The 16,210-nt window shown below is 52.4% G+C and overlaps 1 protein-coding gene across 1 annotated transcript in view; it reads right to left on the reverse strand.

Moving 5' to 3' along the window:
- Nucleotides 1-16,210, reverse strand: part of CNGB1 (cyclic nucleotide gated channel subunit beta 1) — a 63,796-nt gene that overhangs the window by 26,704 nt on the left and 20,882 nt on the right. Inside the window, 6 exon segments of the mRNA XM_049622355.1 lie at nucleotides 966-1,124; nucleotides 2,171-2,328; nucleotides 4,448-4,555; nucleotides 7,513-7,672; nucleotides 13,634-13,670; nucleotides 14,365-14,452. Of these exon segments, the coding sequence (XP_049478312.1) occupies nucleotides 966-1,124; nucleotides 2,171-2,328; nucleotides 4,448-4,555; nucleotides 7,513-7,672; nucleotides 13,634-13,670; nucleotides 14,365-14,452 (710 nt within the window).

The raw sequence follows: 16,210 nt of genomic DNA on the forward strand, positions 1-16,210 counted from the left end.
AGGGGGCAGGAACGTGCTAGAATGTCAGTTGGAGAAGGGCTCCTCACAGTAGGTTCAGGGTGGGACTTCTCCCTTTCCACTTGTCTATTCTCACAAGTACTAGATGTGGTGCTTCTGTAACTGGTGTGTGTGTGTGTGTGTGTGTGTGTGTGTGTGTGTGTAAAACTATTTTGATTTAAACATAAATCACTGCTAGGCCCTAATAAATCAGAGTACTCAGTGAGGGGGAGGGGGGACTATAGGGGCATTATTTCATAATAGGCAGCTAACTAGAAAATACTTTTGCTCTCATTCTTGCTGAAAAATTTCCAAAAATGTATTTGCTGCTTGTAAATACACCATAGTAAATAATGCATAGAAGATGGACACATGGACACATGAACAGGTGGATGGATGGATGGATGGATGGGTGGATGGATGGATACCGTAGGTCACCCGGTCACTTTAGAGGCCCAGTGGACACCAGGGTTGGAGTCCTGCGCCCACAGGACTTCTTGTGTGACCTTGGGAAAGTCTGTCTCCGGCACCTGCCTGCCTCTCCAGGGAACTCAGCTAAGAAAGGCCAGGAGACTCTTTGTAAACTGTAAAGTGCTGCGCCACAGGAAGGGTTGTCATTCCTGAGGAATAGCACATGGGCTGAAAGGGAAGTGAGGGGAAGTCGCTTTAGATGTCAGAGGAACTTCTGCCCTTCTCTGCTTAGAGCAGCAGCTCCAAGGAGGAGCCAGCAAGAGCAAAGTAGAGAGTAGATTCGGCTAAGAGTCAGGGCTCCTGGGTCTGCCACTAATTAGTTGTGCCTCAGTCTCCTTGTCTGTAAGGTGGGTGTGATTGTAGGTTCCTATTTCAGGGGCTTTTTGTTTGTTTCTGGCATGCCCTTGCCCTTGTCCTTCCCCTGCCCCTTTCTCCCTCCTGTTCTCCTGCCCTCACGCAGTACATGGTGGCAGTTCCCGGGCACACCCAAGACTCACTGGTCAGCGGGTCAATGCTCTGGGGAAACTTGTACGTCCTCCAGGGGCGGCGCTTGAACTTGCAGCAGAGCATGTCACAATAGTGTTCCTCTTCCTCCGCCTGTCCCGCTTCGGTGGGTTTTACCGCCGGGGCCGACTCTGGGGCTTTCTTGGCTGGAGCTGTGGAATGACACCAGTGACCATCTACCCCAGCCCTGAGGCTCAGGCAGAGGATGCAGAGAGAAAGCTCCCCACCGCAGACTCCGGGACTGGAGCTGAGGGGACCCTGTCCCTACCCCACAGCCTGCTGTCAGCTCCGCGTGCAACAAATTGCACAGCTCCTGATCAGGGCACCCTGGGCACCCGCCCAGACTCTCTTTCCAGCTACCAGTCTGGAAATGCCTCCCAGGAGCTGCCCAGAATGAGGTGTTTCTGGGCAGGCTGGATGTTTCCACCAGGTGTCTAGGCATCTGTGTTTAGACCCCCTTGGGTCCCTCTGGAGGGTTGGGGGCATTTAATACCCCCAGCCTCCTGCCACCCGGAGCCAGAGACTAGAGAAACCTTGTTCTGGGTTTTTCAGAGCAGGAACCTCAGCTCCTACATCTCTGAAACCAGACACTGAATGAGGCCAAGTCTCCCTGTGCATCGAAGGTAATGTCATTGGTGACCCAGGGATTGACTTTTGTTAAGTGCAGTGTGCCTTTCTAGCATTTGGACTGGAGTCAGGCCCTGTGAGGTCCATCATTGGCACCCTGAGTTCTTAGGCACAGTCCTCCTTTTGGAAGACCTGGAAAACCTCCCTGGCAAGAGAGTTCTCACTCCTGAAATCTTGAAAACAGGAAACTTTCAGGTAGCCCCATGAGAATACTGCAGCTGGGGCCTCTGAAAAAGAAGACTGGTTCGAGAGTGGGTTGTGGACACTATCTGAGTATAAGGCCATGAGATGCGTCCCAGGCTGAACCACCTGCCTACCAACGGGAAAGGGGCAGTGAAGGTACTTGCCCTGTGGGAGGGGAGCCAAGTACAACTGGATCATCGGACAGAACTGTGACCTTACTCCCTCCCCTGGGTACATAGCTAAACCTGTATATAAGGACTCAAAATTCCAGACAGTGGGGATCTGGGCTTCTCTTGAGCAGCCCAACCATTCCCTGGGGCCACCCTCCCCATGAGTTTACAGAGGGGCCTGTTTCTGGCCGAGTGAGCCATCCCAGCTCTGGACTCACAGGGCTTGGGGCTCTCCTCATCAGACGTGACATCGGGGTCGATGAGCTTCTCCTTCACCTTCTCTGTCCGCTCCTTGAAAAGCTTCACCAGCTCCTGGAGCCGGTCGTTGATGATGGCGCTGTTCTGGCTGGCCGTGGAGGTTGCGCGGTCCTGGCCACTGTGGAAACACCACCCAAAGCTGAGTGGGCTGAACGGGACGGGACCCCTGTGCCTCTGGGCAAGAACTGAACAGCATCTGTATCCCACCTAGCCTGGAGGAGGTAAAGACTGCCCCAGCTTCCCTATGACATCAGAAACATCGAATCCACTTTAATGGCTCCGGGGAGGAAATTCAGTCTGGGGCTACCCCCCAAGTGCCCAGCTTCTAGAGAATGTACCACGCAGGGTCTGCCTCAGATGAGCAGTTCTGAGAAAAGTTTGATTCCACTCGTGATTGAGGGGGAAACTCTTGGAACTCAGGTCAGGGCTGTTAACCAGTTTGGGGCTCACATGAGATTCGTGTCTGGGACAGATCAAAGAGGGGACAGGGCTACTTTTTTAGGCGTAGTAAATATTGGTGGAAAAAATGGTGCAGATACATTAGATATCCTTTTAATTTACAGGAATTTAAACTGTATGCACTTGCAGCAAGAGAGACAGAGAGACAGGCAGAGAGGGAATGAACGTGAGCGAGGCTGCCTGACACCCCCCTCGGGTGATCGGGTGAGGCAAGCACCTGGCTGAGTTGAGACAGGCCGTGAATCGGCTGTAGCCTCACTGTGACCATCTTGCTGAGTTGAGTGTAATACGAGTGTTTTCACCTCTATTTGTTTTCATACACTGAGGCCCCGGAACTCAAGCCAGCTACTCCCCTTGTGCTCCCTGGAGGAAGCAGGCTGGAGACAGGCAGTGTGAGGGTCCTGACAATAGACAGCGTGCAGGTATGGTGGAGACACTGGTTGCTTGCCAACTTCTGCTCTCTCCCACGGAGCGTAGTCGCTGGAACGTAGACACCCGGCCAGGGACTGCATTTCCCACGTGTGGCCAGGCGAGCTCCCATCGGGGGGATGTGATGCACATACTACATGGGTCTCCTGGACCTCTTGTCTGGTGTTCCCCCCTTCTAGGGGTGACCAGCAGGGTCTTGGAAGCCACATGAAGGTGGCAAAACTGCTGTCGGCAGGGTCCCTAAATGACTGCATGGGGGTTTCAGGTCCACTGACCTGAAACATGTGTCTAGTGACATGATTATGATTTCTGAGACATCTTGTTACTTATGCCACTGAATCTGTGGGGTCTATTTGTTACAGCAGTTTAGCCTACCTAGCTAATACATGGATCTCCACATTGAACTTCTTAAGAGACCTCAAGAGTAATTTTTATTATTATACCTGGTTTCTGCCTTGTTTTCTGATACTAAACTCTAACCCTACCCCTACCCTACTGCATAAGAGGTGACTCCGTACTAAAATGGACCACTGAACTCTGGATGAGGTTTGGGGGTTTTTTCCTGCTTTAACTTTTCTGAACTTTCCACAACTCTGTGAAACCAACTCCATAAAATTGTGGGTGGAAAAAAAAAAGGCTGGAAGACAAGCCCAGTGCCTCCTGTGGCCTTTCCAGGAGCTGTGGTGGGACAGGCTGGAGATTCCAGGCCAGAGCCTGGGGCCAGGGTACTCATCATCAACTAGACAACTCAGATTCTTCAGGAAAACATCTCCCATTGTCCCAGTCCTCGAAATAGTTAGATGTCAGAGACCCAGGTCCCAATGCCCTTACCATGGCCTCTAAACATTGTCCCACAGGTCAGTGCATCCAAATCACCTGGAGGCTTGTGAAGATGTGAATCCCCCAGGGCACACTGTCTGAGGTTCTGATCCAGCAGGTCTGGCCAGGGTCTGGGAATCTGTATTTTTAACAAGCTCCTTGTGTTCAGACTCTTGGAGGTCCCTGTGGTCCTTGCTGTACCCGCTAACCCTCTCAGGAGTTTCCTGCCAGCAGCCAACCTCTCCTTTACAATGAGGTGTCTGTGCAGAGACACCTGCCTCTCTGGGTACTGCTGGCTGTGAACACAGCTGGGACCAGAGTCCGAGTGCATTCTGCAGATTTTCCTGAAGTCTTAGGCCAGCCAGGAGCAGCCAGGACAGGAGACCCAGCCCTGTCTTACTGTTCGGAAGCCACTGGCAAAGCTATGGTGGAGGGTTTTAAAAGTGTCCATACCCTCTCTCCCACCACTCACTTCCTCTTTCTTGCTCATCCCTACCCAGACTTCCAACTCTCTGAAACCCCGGACTCACTCGGTGCCCTGCGGGCTGGATGGGTCTGACCAGGCGACCATGGGAGACTCAGCTGGCGATAGTGCCTTGAGCTCTTCAGCCTCATCATCCTGGGAGGGCAGCCTCTTCCTGCAAGGACACGGAAATGGAAGGGGCCTTCGGCAAGGGCAGGGGCCACAGGGGGAAGTGACCGACTTTGACCCCCGCAGATCACCCAGAGCTCAACCCTGGGAATGGAATGGGGAGGGGGTGGTTGGTGCTGCCAAAGTGTCCCCACTTGCCTGCAGGGAGACAAAAAGGGAGAAGAGAGGGGAGCAGCCACTCTCTGGACCTCAGTCCCCACATCTGTTCAATGGCCTAGTGTAAAAGTAACAACACTGACTTGGTATCAGGCAAACCCGAGCTTGCCTCCCAGTCCTGCCTCCTACCAGTGTGTGACCTCAGCAAGTTACTTAAACTCTCTGAACCACCTCAGTTTCCCTCTCTGTAAAATGGGACTAGATCTATCCAACTCAATGAGATACTTAGCACTCAGTGGGGCCTCAGCTTAAATGTTCTTCTGCCTTCCCGTTCCAGTCCACAGTCACCGCGTCCCCAGCACATCCCCTGCATTCTCTCTCACACCACCCTTTCAGCTGCCAGAGAAGGCCTTAACTCTCCTGGAAGCCCCACCTCCCTCCCTTCGCAGCTGGGCCACCAGCCAGAACAGTAAACATCCATGGTCCATGGAGTCTGGTCTCCAGCCCATGGAGTGACCTGGAGCGAGCCCCAGGCTCCAGGCTCCCTGTCTGAGGAAGGAAGACTAAATCATCCCCGGGCCCCCTGTCATTCAGTCCAAGTCTGCCACAGGGCACTGCATTTGGAGCCATTGGAGTCCCGGCTGATGGTGTCTGGGTTTGAATCTACCTGTCATTCTTCCCATCCTCAACCACTGCAACTCAGATTCCAGAGGCTTCTAGAGGGATACGGATGGAGGGGTGTGCAGTACTTGCCTTTATTTCAGAAGGCTCTGAAACTATCCCATTACCTTCTGCCAGCTCACCGAGGATGACAACACCCATGGATTCACCTCTTTCACACTCTAATTAAAATTCACACCCGATAAGACAAAGGCCAGAATTTGCACAGGTGGGACCCAAATTCAGTTCTCCTGTGCCCAGGAGAGCACATGCGGCACAAGACCCCAGAGTGTGGATCTCAGGCTCCCCCAGTCCTGCCTTGTGCACAGCACCTGGCATGAGTCAGCTTATTGGATTCTTCCAGCAGTCTAGTAGACAGGTGGTATGCTTATCCCCACCTTATAGTAGGAACATGGAGAACCAGGAATGTTACATGGCTTGCCTTAAGCCTCACATCGGTAAGTGGTGAGCTGGGACTCACCCCAAACCAAGACTGAGCTGTGAGGCAGGGCCTTGCCTGTGCGCCCCTCCGGCAGGGTCTGTGGTTTCCATGGCTTTTTGGTGCCTGTTGGTTGCACAATGCTCATTCCACCCTTGACCAGAGGCAGCCCCACTGGCCTCTCAAGTCAGGTATCAGAATTCTCCCCTCTCGGGGCCAACTCAGGCAGAGACTCCCCTGGTTTCTCGCAGTCATATTCAACTTAGTGCTCTCTGGATCTTGTTTGTTTATTCAATTCCCTGTTGATTGTCTATCTCAGCCCCAGCAGAATGGCAGCTCCATGATAGCAGGCCCCTGTCAGGCTTCTCCTTGATGCATCCCCAAAACCCAGAACAGAGTCCGACACATAAAGATGTTCAGTAATGAACATGATGAATGAATGAGTGAGTGAGTGAGTGAGTGAATGATAGGGACAAGAGGAGCCTCACAGGCCCAGCTCATAAACAGAAGGCAGGGGGCTTAGATTCTATCCCCAAGTGAGCCTAGTCCCCTCTCTGTTCCCAGGTATCCAACCCCCAATCCAGCCTGTATAAAGGGAACAGAGGGAGGTAGACCAGATGTCTGCAACAATGTCGGCTCTATTTCTTCTGCTATCTGTGTTCTGCACATGGTTCAATGAATGAAACATGAAGATTGATGGGATGGTGAGCTGTGTTCCAAGGCGTTATGAGATCGTGACTCTTTTCTTTACATTAAAATCAGAGAGCCCTCAATTGGTCACATCTAGCCATCTTTCTTATGGCAGGTTTTTTACCTTAGCTGAGAAATTTACTCAAGGACCCATGGGTGAGAGCAAGATTAACCAAGAAAAAGGAACTGTCTCCCAATCCAACCACTGCAGGAGAAGCACGGGCAGCCCCCCTGTAACTTAAATGCAGTTGTTCACAAAGAACTGTACTGCACTTCACAGTTTGCCTACAGCTGAATGCAAGACCTCTCTCAGTTACCTGGCTCAGGTTGTTCAAAACCAACTCTAATCATGCAACAAATTTCTATCAAGAAGCATAAAGACGTGCGCAACCTTGACCAGGATTCCCACTTTTGAGAAAGGAGCCCCAGGACACAGAGAAGCAGCCCACATAGATGTTCAGAGCCCCATATGGGCAGTGCCTAACAAGAGGTATTTGTTAAGTCTGTTCTGGCACAAGGAGCAGGAGGAATGTCACATAGTAACCATAAATGAGTGCTAGGGAGACAGCCTAACACTATGGAAAAGGGGTTACTAAATGAGACGTGGTCTCAAATGAGATGTGATCCAAGTCACCCCTTCAGATGAAACCACGCAAAAGCACGGGCCCACAAACAAGATATGGAAGAGAAGGAAGCAAAATGAAATCACCTTCTAGTGCAGTGGTACTATGGATGCTTGTTTTTCTAGCGTGTTTTGGTATCTCCATTCCATTATTTTGATACTAAAACGAGGGGGTGGAAATTAGCCTTGTTACATTAATTACCCCCTCTAACTTACAGTTGAGGGCACTTGGGAGAGGAGCTCCTTGGAGAACTCTTTATAGAGTCCGAAGCCAGGGATTAGGACCCAGAAGTGGGGCCATAGTCCTAGTTCTGACACCAACTCGCTGAGTGACTTTGTGCCCACTGCTTTCCCACTCTGGCCTCAGTCTCCCCATCTGCCAAATGGACAGATGGCACAGTGCAGTGAAAAGCCCAAGCGAAGCATAAAAGGTGACCTTTGGGTCCCTGCGGCAGATCCCGGGACCGTAAGGGTGTCCGATTTGGCAGGAGAAGGTGGCGGCAGCTCGGGTGAGGGAGGGTTCTCCAAGATGACGGGGTGGCCGTCAACATCGGCATCTTCCACCTGCACTTCCGGGTGCTCTTCTGTAGCAGGCACTTGGAGAGAAGAAGCAGAAGACAGTCAGAGAGAGAGAGAGAGCCAGGTTCCAAGGGCCTTGCGGTGTTCTTGAATAAAGGCACAGAAAGCAAGTTTGGAGGGGCCTCTGGCAGCCTCACCTCCCAACAGGGCCCACAGGAGAGCTCCATGCAGGGGGTCCAAGAATGCAGAGCCCAGGGGCCTCTGAGGGCCTTGGCCACCCCAAACACCAGCCCAGCAGCTGCAAAAGAAGCCAGGACACCATAGAAGCCACAGAAGCTCTTGAGCGCTGCCTGGAGTCCAGCTCTCCAAAACTCAGACTGTTTAGAAAGCATCGAGGACCTGGGGTTTGGTGGGGAGGTTGGGGGGCGGGGAGTTGGGTGGCGGCACCCAGAGAGGGCATGGGGAGGCCAGGAGAGCCCAAGTCCCAGGGCCTGGCCTAGCACAGCCTCAGCTGCTTCCCCTCTCTAGGCTTCAGTTTCCCCATCCCAAGGTAGGGGTAATAAAGGCACATGGCCTCACACTCTTGAAGGGCCTCAAATGGAGATGTTTGGAAATTCCCTACAATCAAGGATAACAGTTTGTCCTTATAGTGTATGCTATCCCTGTTTGGAAATCTGTTTTGGTATTTCCTTGTTTCTGTACAGGCCAGGAAGCCCCTGAAATTCAGCACCCCAACCCCTCTCCTGACCTCTGAGAGGCCTCGTGCCATGTCTCACATCCCCAGAACCAGTCCTCCCTGTCCAGTCTGGGTGTGGCCCTACCTCAGGCTTCATCACCCACCCGGAGACTGTGAGGACAGGTCTACCTGAGGTGAAGCCCAGAGGATGCTGAGGGGCTGAGATGGTGTGCCCTTTCCCCACCACCCCTGGGTCGGACCACTTAATAGCAGCCCCACAAGCCTGGGCACCAGCAAGGCAGGTGCATACCACCCAAAGTGGAGAGAGGTTGCATGTTGAAACGCTTGGATGACTTTCTTTTTAAATGGCCACCATGGGAAAAGACAGCACTTGTGGAATTTGGCAGACAGAACCTATTCTTTTTTTTTTTAATGTTTATTCATTTTTGAGAGAGAGAAAGAGTGCATGCATGAGCAGGGGAGGGGCAGAGAGAGAGGGGGACTGAGGATACAAAGCAGGTTTGTGCTGACAGCATCGAGCCTGATGCAGGGCTCAAACTCACAAACGATGAGATCATGAGCCAAAGTCAGATGCTCAACCAACTGAGCCACCCAGGTGCCCCAAATTTGGCGGAGGGGACCTAAGCAAGACAGTTGGCACTTGTTCCACTAAAGCCTTAAATGAAGCCCTCAGAGGAAGAGGATGAGCCAGAATGAAGAAGTTTTTAAAAACTCAAGGAAGAAGTTTTGTCAGACTAACAAGAGATACTCCAGGCTATGGAAAGCAGGAGAGAGCATGAGGAGAGGCCTCGCCCTGCTTCCCCACAGACCTCTAGAGGTGAGCTGGGGGTGGGGCAGGGTATGGGGGGCAGCCAGGACCAGGGCAGTCTGTCAGGGATGATGAGGGCCCCAGATTGCCTCCAGCATGGCACCTGGGCCGCAGAAAGTGCCCTGGCCTGGGCATCCGCAACGCTGTCTCGGGGAGCGTGGGAGGGGGCAGATGCTCCCCTACCCCTGCCTCACCCTGAGAAGGACTCTGCACCCTCAGTGGGCCCCGGGAAAGGAGGGGAAACCCCTAACCCTAGTGTTTCATTTTTATAGAATAATATTATTTAAAAATAGAAAGAATAATATGGTATGATTAAATTGGTGTAGAGAAGAGTAATATTTACTATGAAGCTCTTCCTATGTGCCTGCCAGGCATTTGTTTAGTAAACTCTTAGTGTTTATATATGTATATATATACATATATACATATATATATATATATATATGTAAGTTTATTTATTTATTTTGAGAAAGAGAGAGAGAGGGAACAAGTAGGGGAGGAACAGACAGAGGTGGGGAGAGAGAGAATCCCAAGCAGGCTCCACACTGTCAGCACAGGGCCTGATGCAGGGCTCAAACCCACGAACCGTGAAATCATGACCTGAGCTGAAATCAAGAGTCGGATGCTTAACCCACTGAGCCACCCAGGTGCCCCACTGCTTTATATACATTAATTCTTTTCTCCTTCCTGGCCATTCTGGGAGGCCCTTGTTATCACCATCCCCACTTTGTGGATATACCGAAGCACAGAGAGGTTAAGAAACCCGCTGCCAAGCCAGGATTTGGACCCAGGCAGCCTGGCTCTAGCTCTTAGACTCTTACTTCCTCCTGAGGTCAGTGACCAGCACACACATACAGGCCTCTGTTTAAACAAAACCCCACTCCGTGCCAAGCAGCATCATTGAGATGGGAATAATGTTCTTGCTACACCCTGCCATGTCTTGTCTGCAGCATCTAAAATCATCCCAGGTCTCACCACAGCTGGATCAGTCCACTGTTCCAACGTGTCAGGGGGTACTATTTCACCAAGTTTGGGGCTCCCAGGGACCAGGGAGGACACAAGATGACTTGGGATGGCACAGACGAGGCAGAGGAAACGGAGAATGAAGACATCCATCCCATTTCAATTCTCTTGAGATCCTGAATGCACAGAGAGGAAGTCTCAGATTGGAGCTCCCATGGCCTTAACCCCTCTCTGACACATCCTAACTCCCGTCTGCGGCAAAGAGAGTGGGCCTCAGCTGTGAGCCCTCAGCCCACAGATCTATCGACTATAACTATCAACATGACTCTGTTTTCAGGTCACTCGTGGTTATTTCTATTTACACCTTCTACTGATGGCAAGCAATGCTGGTTTCCCGTTGGAATAGTAATGTAAAGTTTCCTGATTAAATAGACTTAATTAAATTTTTAAAAAATGAATCCACTGCAAGAAAATTAGCAAGCCAATAAAAGTAGAATTGGCACAGAATGTAGCAAACATTGAGAAGGGATCCGTCGGGGGTGGGGGAAAGATGGGGGATGGTTTGGAGTGAGTAGATGTCGGTCTTTCCTGGGGGGTGTCATCCTTGGCGGTGGGGATGGTCTGCGTGCCACCTCACCTCCACTCTCTGTCCATCACAAGCCAGGAAGAGAGAGGGACAGTGGTGGATCTAGTCTCGTGAAATGTCCAGTTCTACCTGTCTACTGACCTCATAGGTGCCCTTGCACAGTATCATCCAAAAATAAACAAATGGAAAGGGAAAGTGGGCAGGTCTGGCTTGAGTTAAGGCAGAAAGTGACAGGGGTTGGTCCAGAGGCGCCAGGACGTCTCTGAGTGCTCTGTCATCAGGAAGCAAGCCACGGGAGCCCAGCCCAAAGGCCATTGCAGGAACCTCATCACAATTAAACAGATCCAGACAGGCCCTCCTTCTTTGCTGGCCCCTAAGGATGCCTCTCCTCCCGGTCTGCCTGCAGACACCTGGGGGCCTCTCCTTTCCTGAAATGGAATTTGCTAGGCAGATATCAACAACCCTCAGAAAGTCCAGCTCCCAGAAAATCCTCAAGCTCAGTAGAATTCTGTCTGAAATGGGCCCCCACATTCCTTTTATGCCCCATCCCCCTCAATTTATTCTCTTCCTCCACTCAGGTCTCCTGGCCTAGAGATCTTAGTAACTTGTTTAAACTAGGTTGTGATTGACTACCTGTAAAAAAATATATATATATGATGATCTACAGAATGCAAAGTTTAACCCAAAGAAATGAATTGCTAATTGTGGGATTTTAGGCACAGAGATAAGGGGACTAAATACCCCTTCAGTCACCACAAAGCAAGATGAAGGCAATGATCAACAGGAAAAGAGGGTGGTTTTCCATGAATTCAACTGGTAGTCCCACACCTTGATCGTGGCACCCATGCAGGAAACAGCCCAAGCCATGCAGAAGCACACATCACGGGCACAAGCATGCTGGCTGCACGAGATCACGCTACCTAGGCGATGGATGGATCTCCTGGTCTCCTTGGCGAAGCTGGAGTTGGACAAGGCTGTCCTCCGGGTGATGAGGACAGGGATGCGGGTGATTGAGGGGCGGTAGCTGGGCACATTGGGGAGGTGCTCCGCCAGGGTAGGGGGAGAAAGCCCTGGGGCCATCTGACCAGGTGGCTGGTCCTGGACCAGGAGATTCAGCTCCACATCCTGCCTTGGTTTAGCCATGGTGCTGGGGCCAGAGGGGCTTAGGCAGATGTGGGACCCCGGGCACTGCAACAACGAACACAGGGTCAGAGAAGGCACGTAGGTAGGCTCCTACCCTCCAGCGCCAACTCACACCAGCCCGGTGCCCGCCCGCACTGGTAGCAGCTACACCGAAAGCCTAGAACATCATTCGTGTCCCTGGACCCAACGTCGAAAACGTCATCAAGTCATGTGGCTGGTCTACGTGACACTTCTAAGGGACAGTGCCTAGCCTCCCCCAACTTCTTATCTCTCTCTGTTAACCAACCACCAGTAGCATTTCCCACCTCAGACAGAAAAAGTTAAAATCAAAGAATCCAGGCCTCCTGGACTGGCCAAACATTCTTGGCCCAGTAGGATTTCCCATCCCAAAGAAACTCTGGAGCTCAATGAATTTCACTTCCAACCAGAAGCAGGAACTTCTCCTGGGCCTCACATTGGAATCACTTGGGGACATTTGGAAATGTCTGATTGTTAAAATCTCTCCAAATGATTTTGATGTGCAGACACGTTTGAGAACCAGGGCTCAAGGCTATTGCCTCTCAAACACTGATGTGCAAACAAACCACCAGGGATCTTGTTATAACACAGATTCTGGTTCAGCAGGTCTGGGGTGAAGCCTGGGATTCTGTATTTCCAACCAGCTCCCTCGTGACTCCAAAGCTGCCAGTTCCAGCTCCAAACTTATGAGTAGCGACAGACAGATGGCCATGCCTCAGTGTTTCTCAGAGTGTGGTTCCCAGGCCACCTGCTTCCAGATGACTGGGGGGAGGGGGCGGAACAAGCCCCACAGAACCTGAGTCTGCACCCGGGTGACCCTGGTCTTATTCATCCACGTGGGCTGCGGACTTAGTAGGTTTCCTACGGATAATGTGTTGAAGTTAATAGAAGAAGTTTTTCAAAGACCAGGTGGGGATCAAGTTTGGGACACCTGCGTCCAGTCCCGTGTCAGTCACTGGTTGCCTGGGACACAAGCATCATGGTCCCCGTTATGGCCACCTGCTTCAGTGCCAGCCACGGTGTTGGGGACCTTTGACACACTGTCCGCCTTACTCTGCCCAAATGCTCTGTGAGGTGGGTACTATTATTGCCCTGTCTTTCTTGATTTGGAGCCACAATTAAGACAGGTCACACACCTGGCTCCGGGTCACACAGCAAGGAAGAGGGAGGAGCCAAGAGTGAAACGCAGGTCTGAGTGGTCCCTCAGCCACGTCCTGAGCACTTGGAGCCTCAGTTTTCTCATCTGTAAAATGGTCTGTCTACCTCACAGGCTGGCTTGAGAAACACGGAGCCTTATGAGGCCAGGGCTCCATGTCTGTCTGCCCTGGGCTTCCCAGCCTGGCTATCCTCGGATCCTCTACACTCTGCCCCACCCTCCCTGGAGTTCTCGGGCTTGGGGGCGGGGATGGTAAATAATAGCAAAGTGCTGGGTACAGCCTGGGAATCTTAGCAGGAAAGAAAAGCTCATCAAGACACGTGGAGTCTAGGATGGCCCCTTAGCAAGCCTGGGTCCCGATTCCCACTCAGACATGCTCCGTTGCTGCCAAACCCTCTTTAGATGGCAGTTCAGAGAGCTGCATTCCCAGCGAGGGGTGGCAGGAGGGCTTGACTAGAAGCGGGGTTTCTGCAGGCCTTCTGGAGTCCTGGGAGCCTCTGGCAACGCCCCTGGGCCTTTGGAGTACATCACCAAATTCTGCTAATGTGGCCTGAGGTGAGACAGGTGTAGGGATGGAGGGAGAAGGGATGGGTGCCCTTGGCCAGGCCGTCCCCAGCCTGAAAGTATCCTCAACATTCTGTGCACCCCACCCCCACCACACACCTACCTTCTGGGCTGGCAGCCACGGCCTCCTCCTGTGGCTCCTGCAAACAGGGAAGTGGAAACAGAAGCTGTGACCATCAACCTTCCTCCCGGCCCTCCCAGACCCTGTTGGGAGATCTGTATTCAAGAGTCTTCATGGGCCCCGATTCCCCTCCTTGCCCTGCCTGACCCATCAGGCCCTGCCACCCCACCTTCTGGGGCATCCTGGGAGGTGGCCTCTACTGTGTGGAGAGTAGGGCATACAGGAGCCCTGGGCCCCAACACCTGGATCGGTGACTTATAACAGGGGGCCTTCTCACGCAGCCCTGTGCAGGTGGGGCCCAAACAACTAAAGCAGCCACCAACAGCACTCCCCACCTGGGTGCTGCACTCTACAGTATACAACTGTGTGCGACACCCCGGGGAGGGGATGTTAACCCCATTTTACAAAGGTGGCCATTGAGTCCCAGAGTGGGGAGGTGACTTGTCCAGGGTCACACAACCATGTGAGGACTTCAGCGTCCAGGTCCAGCTGCTCCCCACCCACGGGCCTGTCACCCCAGGCCCTTCCTGATACCAGTGACCTCCGGCATAAGCAAGGCCTTCCATACCCACCACCCTGCTCCCCGGTCCAGAGGGCACCTCGCCAGCTGAAACTCCGCCTGTAAACAAAGTAGACAAAGCCCCAGCCCCTTCTGCTGATGCCCACCCAGGCTTCAGAGGTAGTTGGGTACCCGGCCTGTTGTGGCTCCATACCTGGTGGGCGGCCTCCTGGGGCTGGGTCCTGCCTACTCCGCTCGGATGCTCGCCAGCCTGTGCCACCAGACAGCTATCCAGCAGGACGCTGCGACCGAGGGGGAGGAAAGGGCTAGTGTTAGGAGTGTTAGACATTTCCTGAGCCCTGCTGAGAGCCAGGCCCTGTGTTGGGAGCTGGTACACAAAGATGTCCAAGAATAGGTCCTCACCCTCATGAGGCTCCCCACACGGGACAGGCTGACCACAGTTCTGCCTAGGAAGGAGGCCTGCCCGGAGGAGGTAGCCTCTGAGCTGGACCTCAGGGATGATGAGTTGACCATGAGGAATAGGGAAGGGGGTCCAGGAAGGGGGAATAGCACGTACAAGGAAAAGCGGGGTGGATGGTTTGAGGAACTGTCCTCTGGGTGGGTGTGACCAAAGGGCACAAAGGCACTTCCCCTCTGTGAGTCTCCAGGAAACTTTGGTGACACAGGCAGGGCAAGGAGTACGAGAAAAGTGAGTCCCAGAGAGGTAATGTGACCCGGCCAAAATCACACTGCAGATTGTCTTATACCACACAAACCTCGAATGCAGGCCCTGGTTCTTTCCATGCCATGAGATCAGAGCCACACTACCGTTGCTGAAGGTTTCAGGGGTCCCTGGCCCAGGCTCCAGGTGTACATGTGTGACAGGGGCCAGGGGTGCAGAGAGGGCTATGGTTAGAGAATCTGTGCTCATCTGAGTCAGCAACCCCACTTGGCTTAGAAAAATCTTCTGATTTTCAAGAGGAGCCTGAACTACATGTTTTAAAGGTAGAATCTCCAATCTTCAAGTGCTGATAATTAATCCAAATTAATATATTCATAGCAATATATAGATAAAAGAGCTTGTCTACAAGCGAAACTGGACCCTTAGATGCCTGTGTGCAGCCTCTCGGTTAAAATGGTGACTCAGAACCAGGAGCCAATGTGACTTTTGTAGTTAGAATTGGATCCTGGTTCCTAGTGGCCCACCCTACCCAACCTCTGTCAGCGAGGGCTCACAGAGGGTGTTCTCTCTGGCATCCAGAAAACCTGGATTCACTACCTTCTCCCCAGAGGGCCAAGCCTCAGCCCTCCTGAAGTGGGTGAGGAGGTGGGGACAGAACTGCAGCCCCAGCCGGTTTGGAGACCGCAGCAGGAATCAGTCGGCAATCACATTGTCACAGCAGCCCCCATGGGCTGTCGCTCCCCATATCCTCACCCGAACAACCCTGAGAGGCCGGGGCTGCGACTGGTCCTAGCTTAGCAATCAAAGGCACAGAGAGGGCAGATGGCCTGTCCACGGTCACACAGCTGGCACAAGGCAAGCCTGGATAAAACACAAGTGTCTCTGACCCTCAAGGCCATGCTCCATGTGACATGGAGGAATAAGCCCAGGGTCCTGAGATCTGAGCACCCAACTCACTTCATTTCCCTTCATTACATAGCTCTTTCCATCAAAAGGGGCCTCAACTGTCAGGATCATACTACCCACTCTGCCCAGGAAGAAACAGATTTTCTTAAAGAGAGTTGAGTCACAAAAGCAAGGCACATGATGACTTTCACGGGGCCTGGCCACTTTAAGGTTTTGTGGGCTCCTTCCTCCTTAAAAGTAAAATAAAAATTATATTCTCTGACTGCATTTATATGAAGATTCATATGTTCAAACATTCTCTTCCATTGAAAAGTTCATTTTGGTGTCTGATTTTTTAAAAAATTATGGGGCGCCTGGGTGGCGCAGTCGGTTAAGCGTCCGACTTCAGCCAGGTCACGATCTCGCGGTCCGTGAGTTCGAGCCCCGCGTCGGGCTCTGGGCTGATGGCTCGGAGCCTGGAGCCTGTTTCCGA

This window comes from Panthera uncia (assembly GCF_023721935.1).
Source record: "Panthera uncia isolate 11264 chromosome E2 unlocalized genomic scaffold, Puncia_PCG_1.0 HiC_scaffold_19, whole genome shotgun sequence".
Classification (NCBI taxonomy): domain Eukaryota; kingdom Metazoa; phylum Chordata; class Mammalia; order Carnivora; family Felidae; genus Panthera; species Panthera uncia.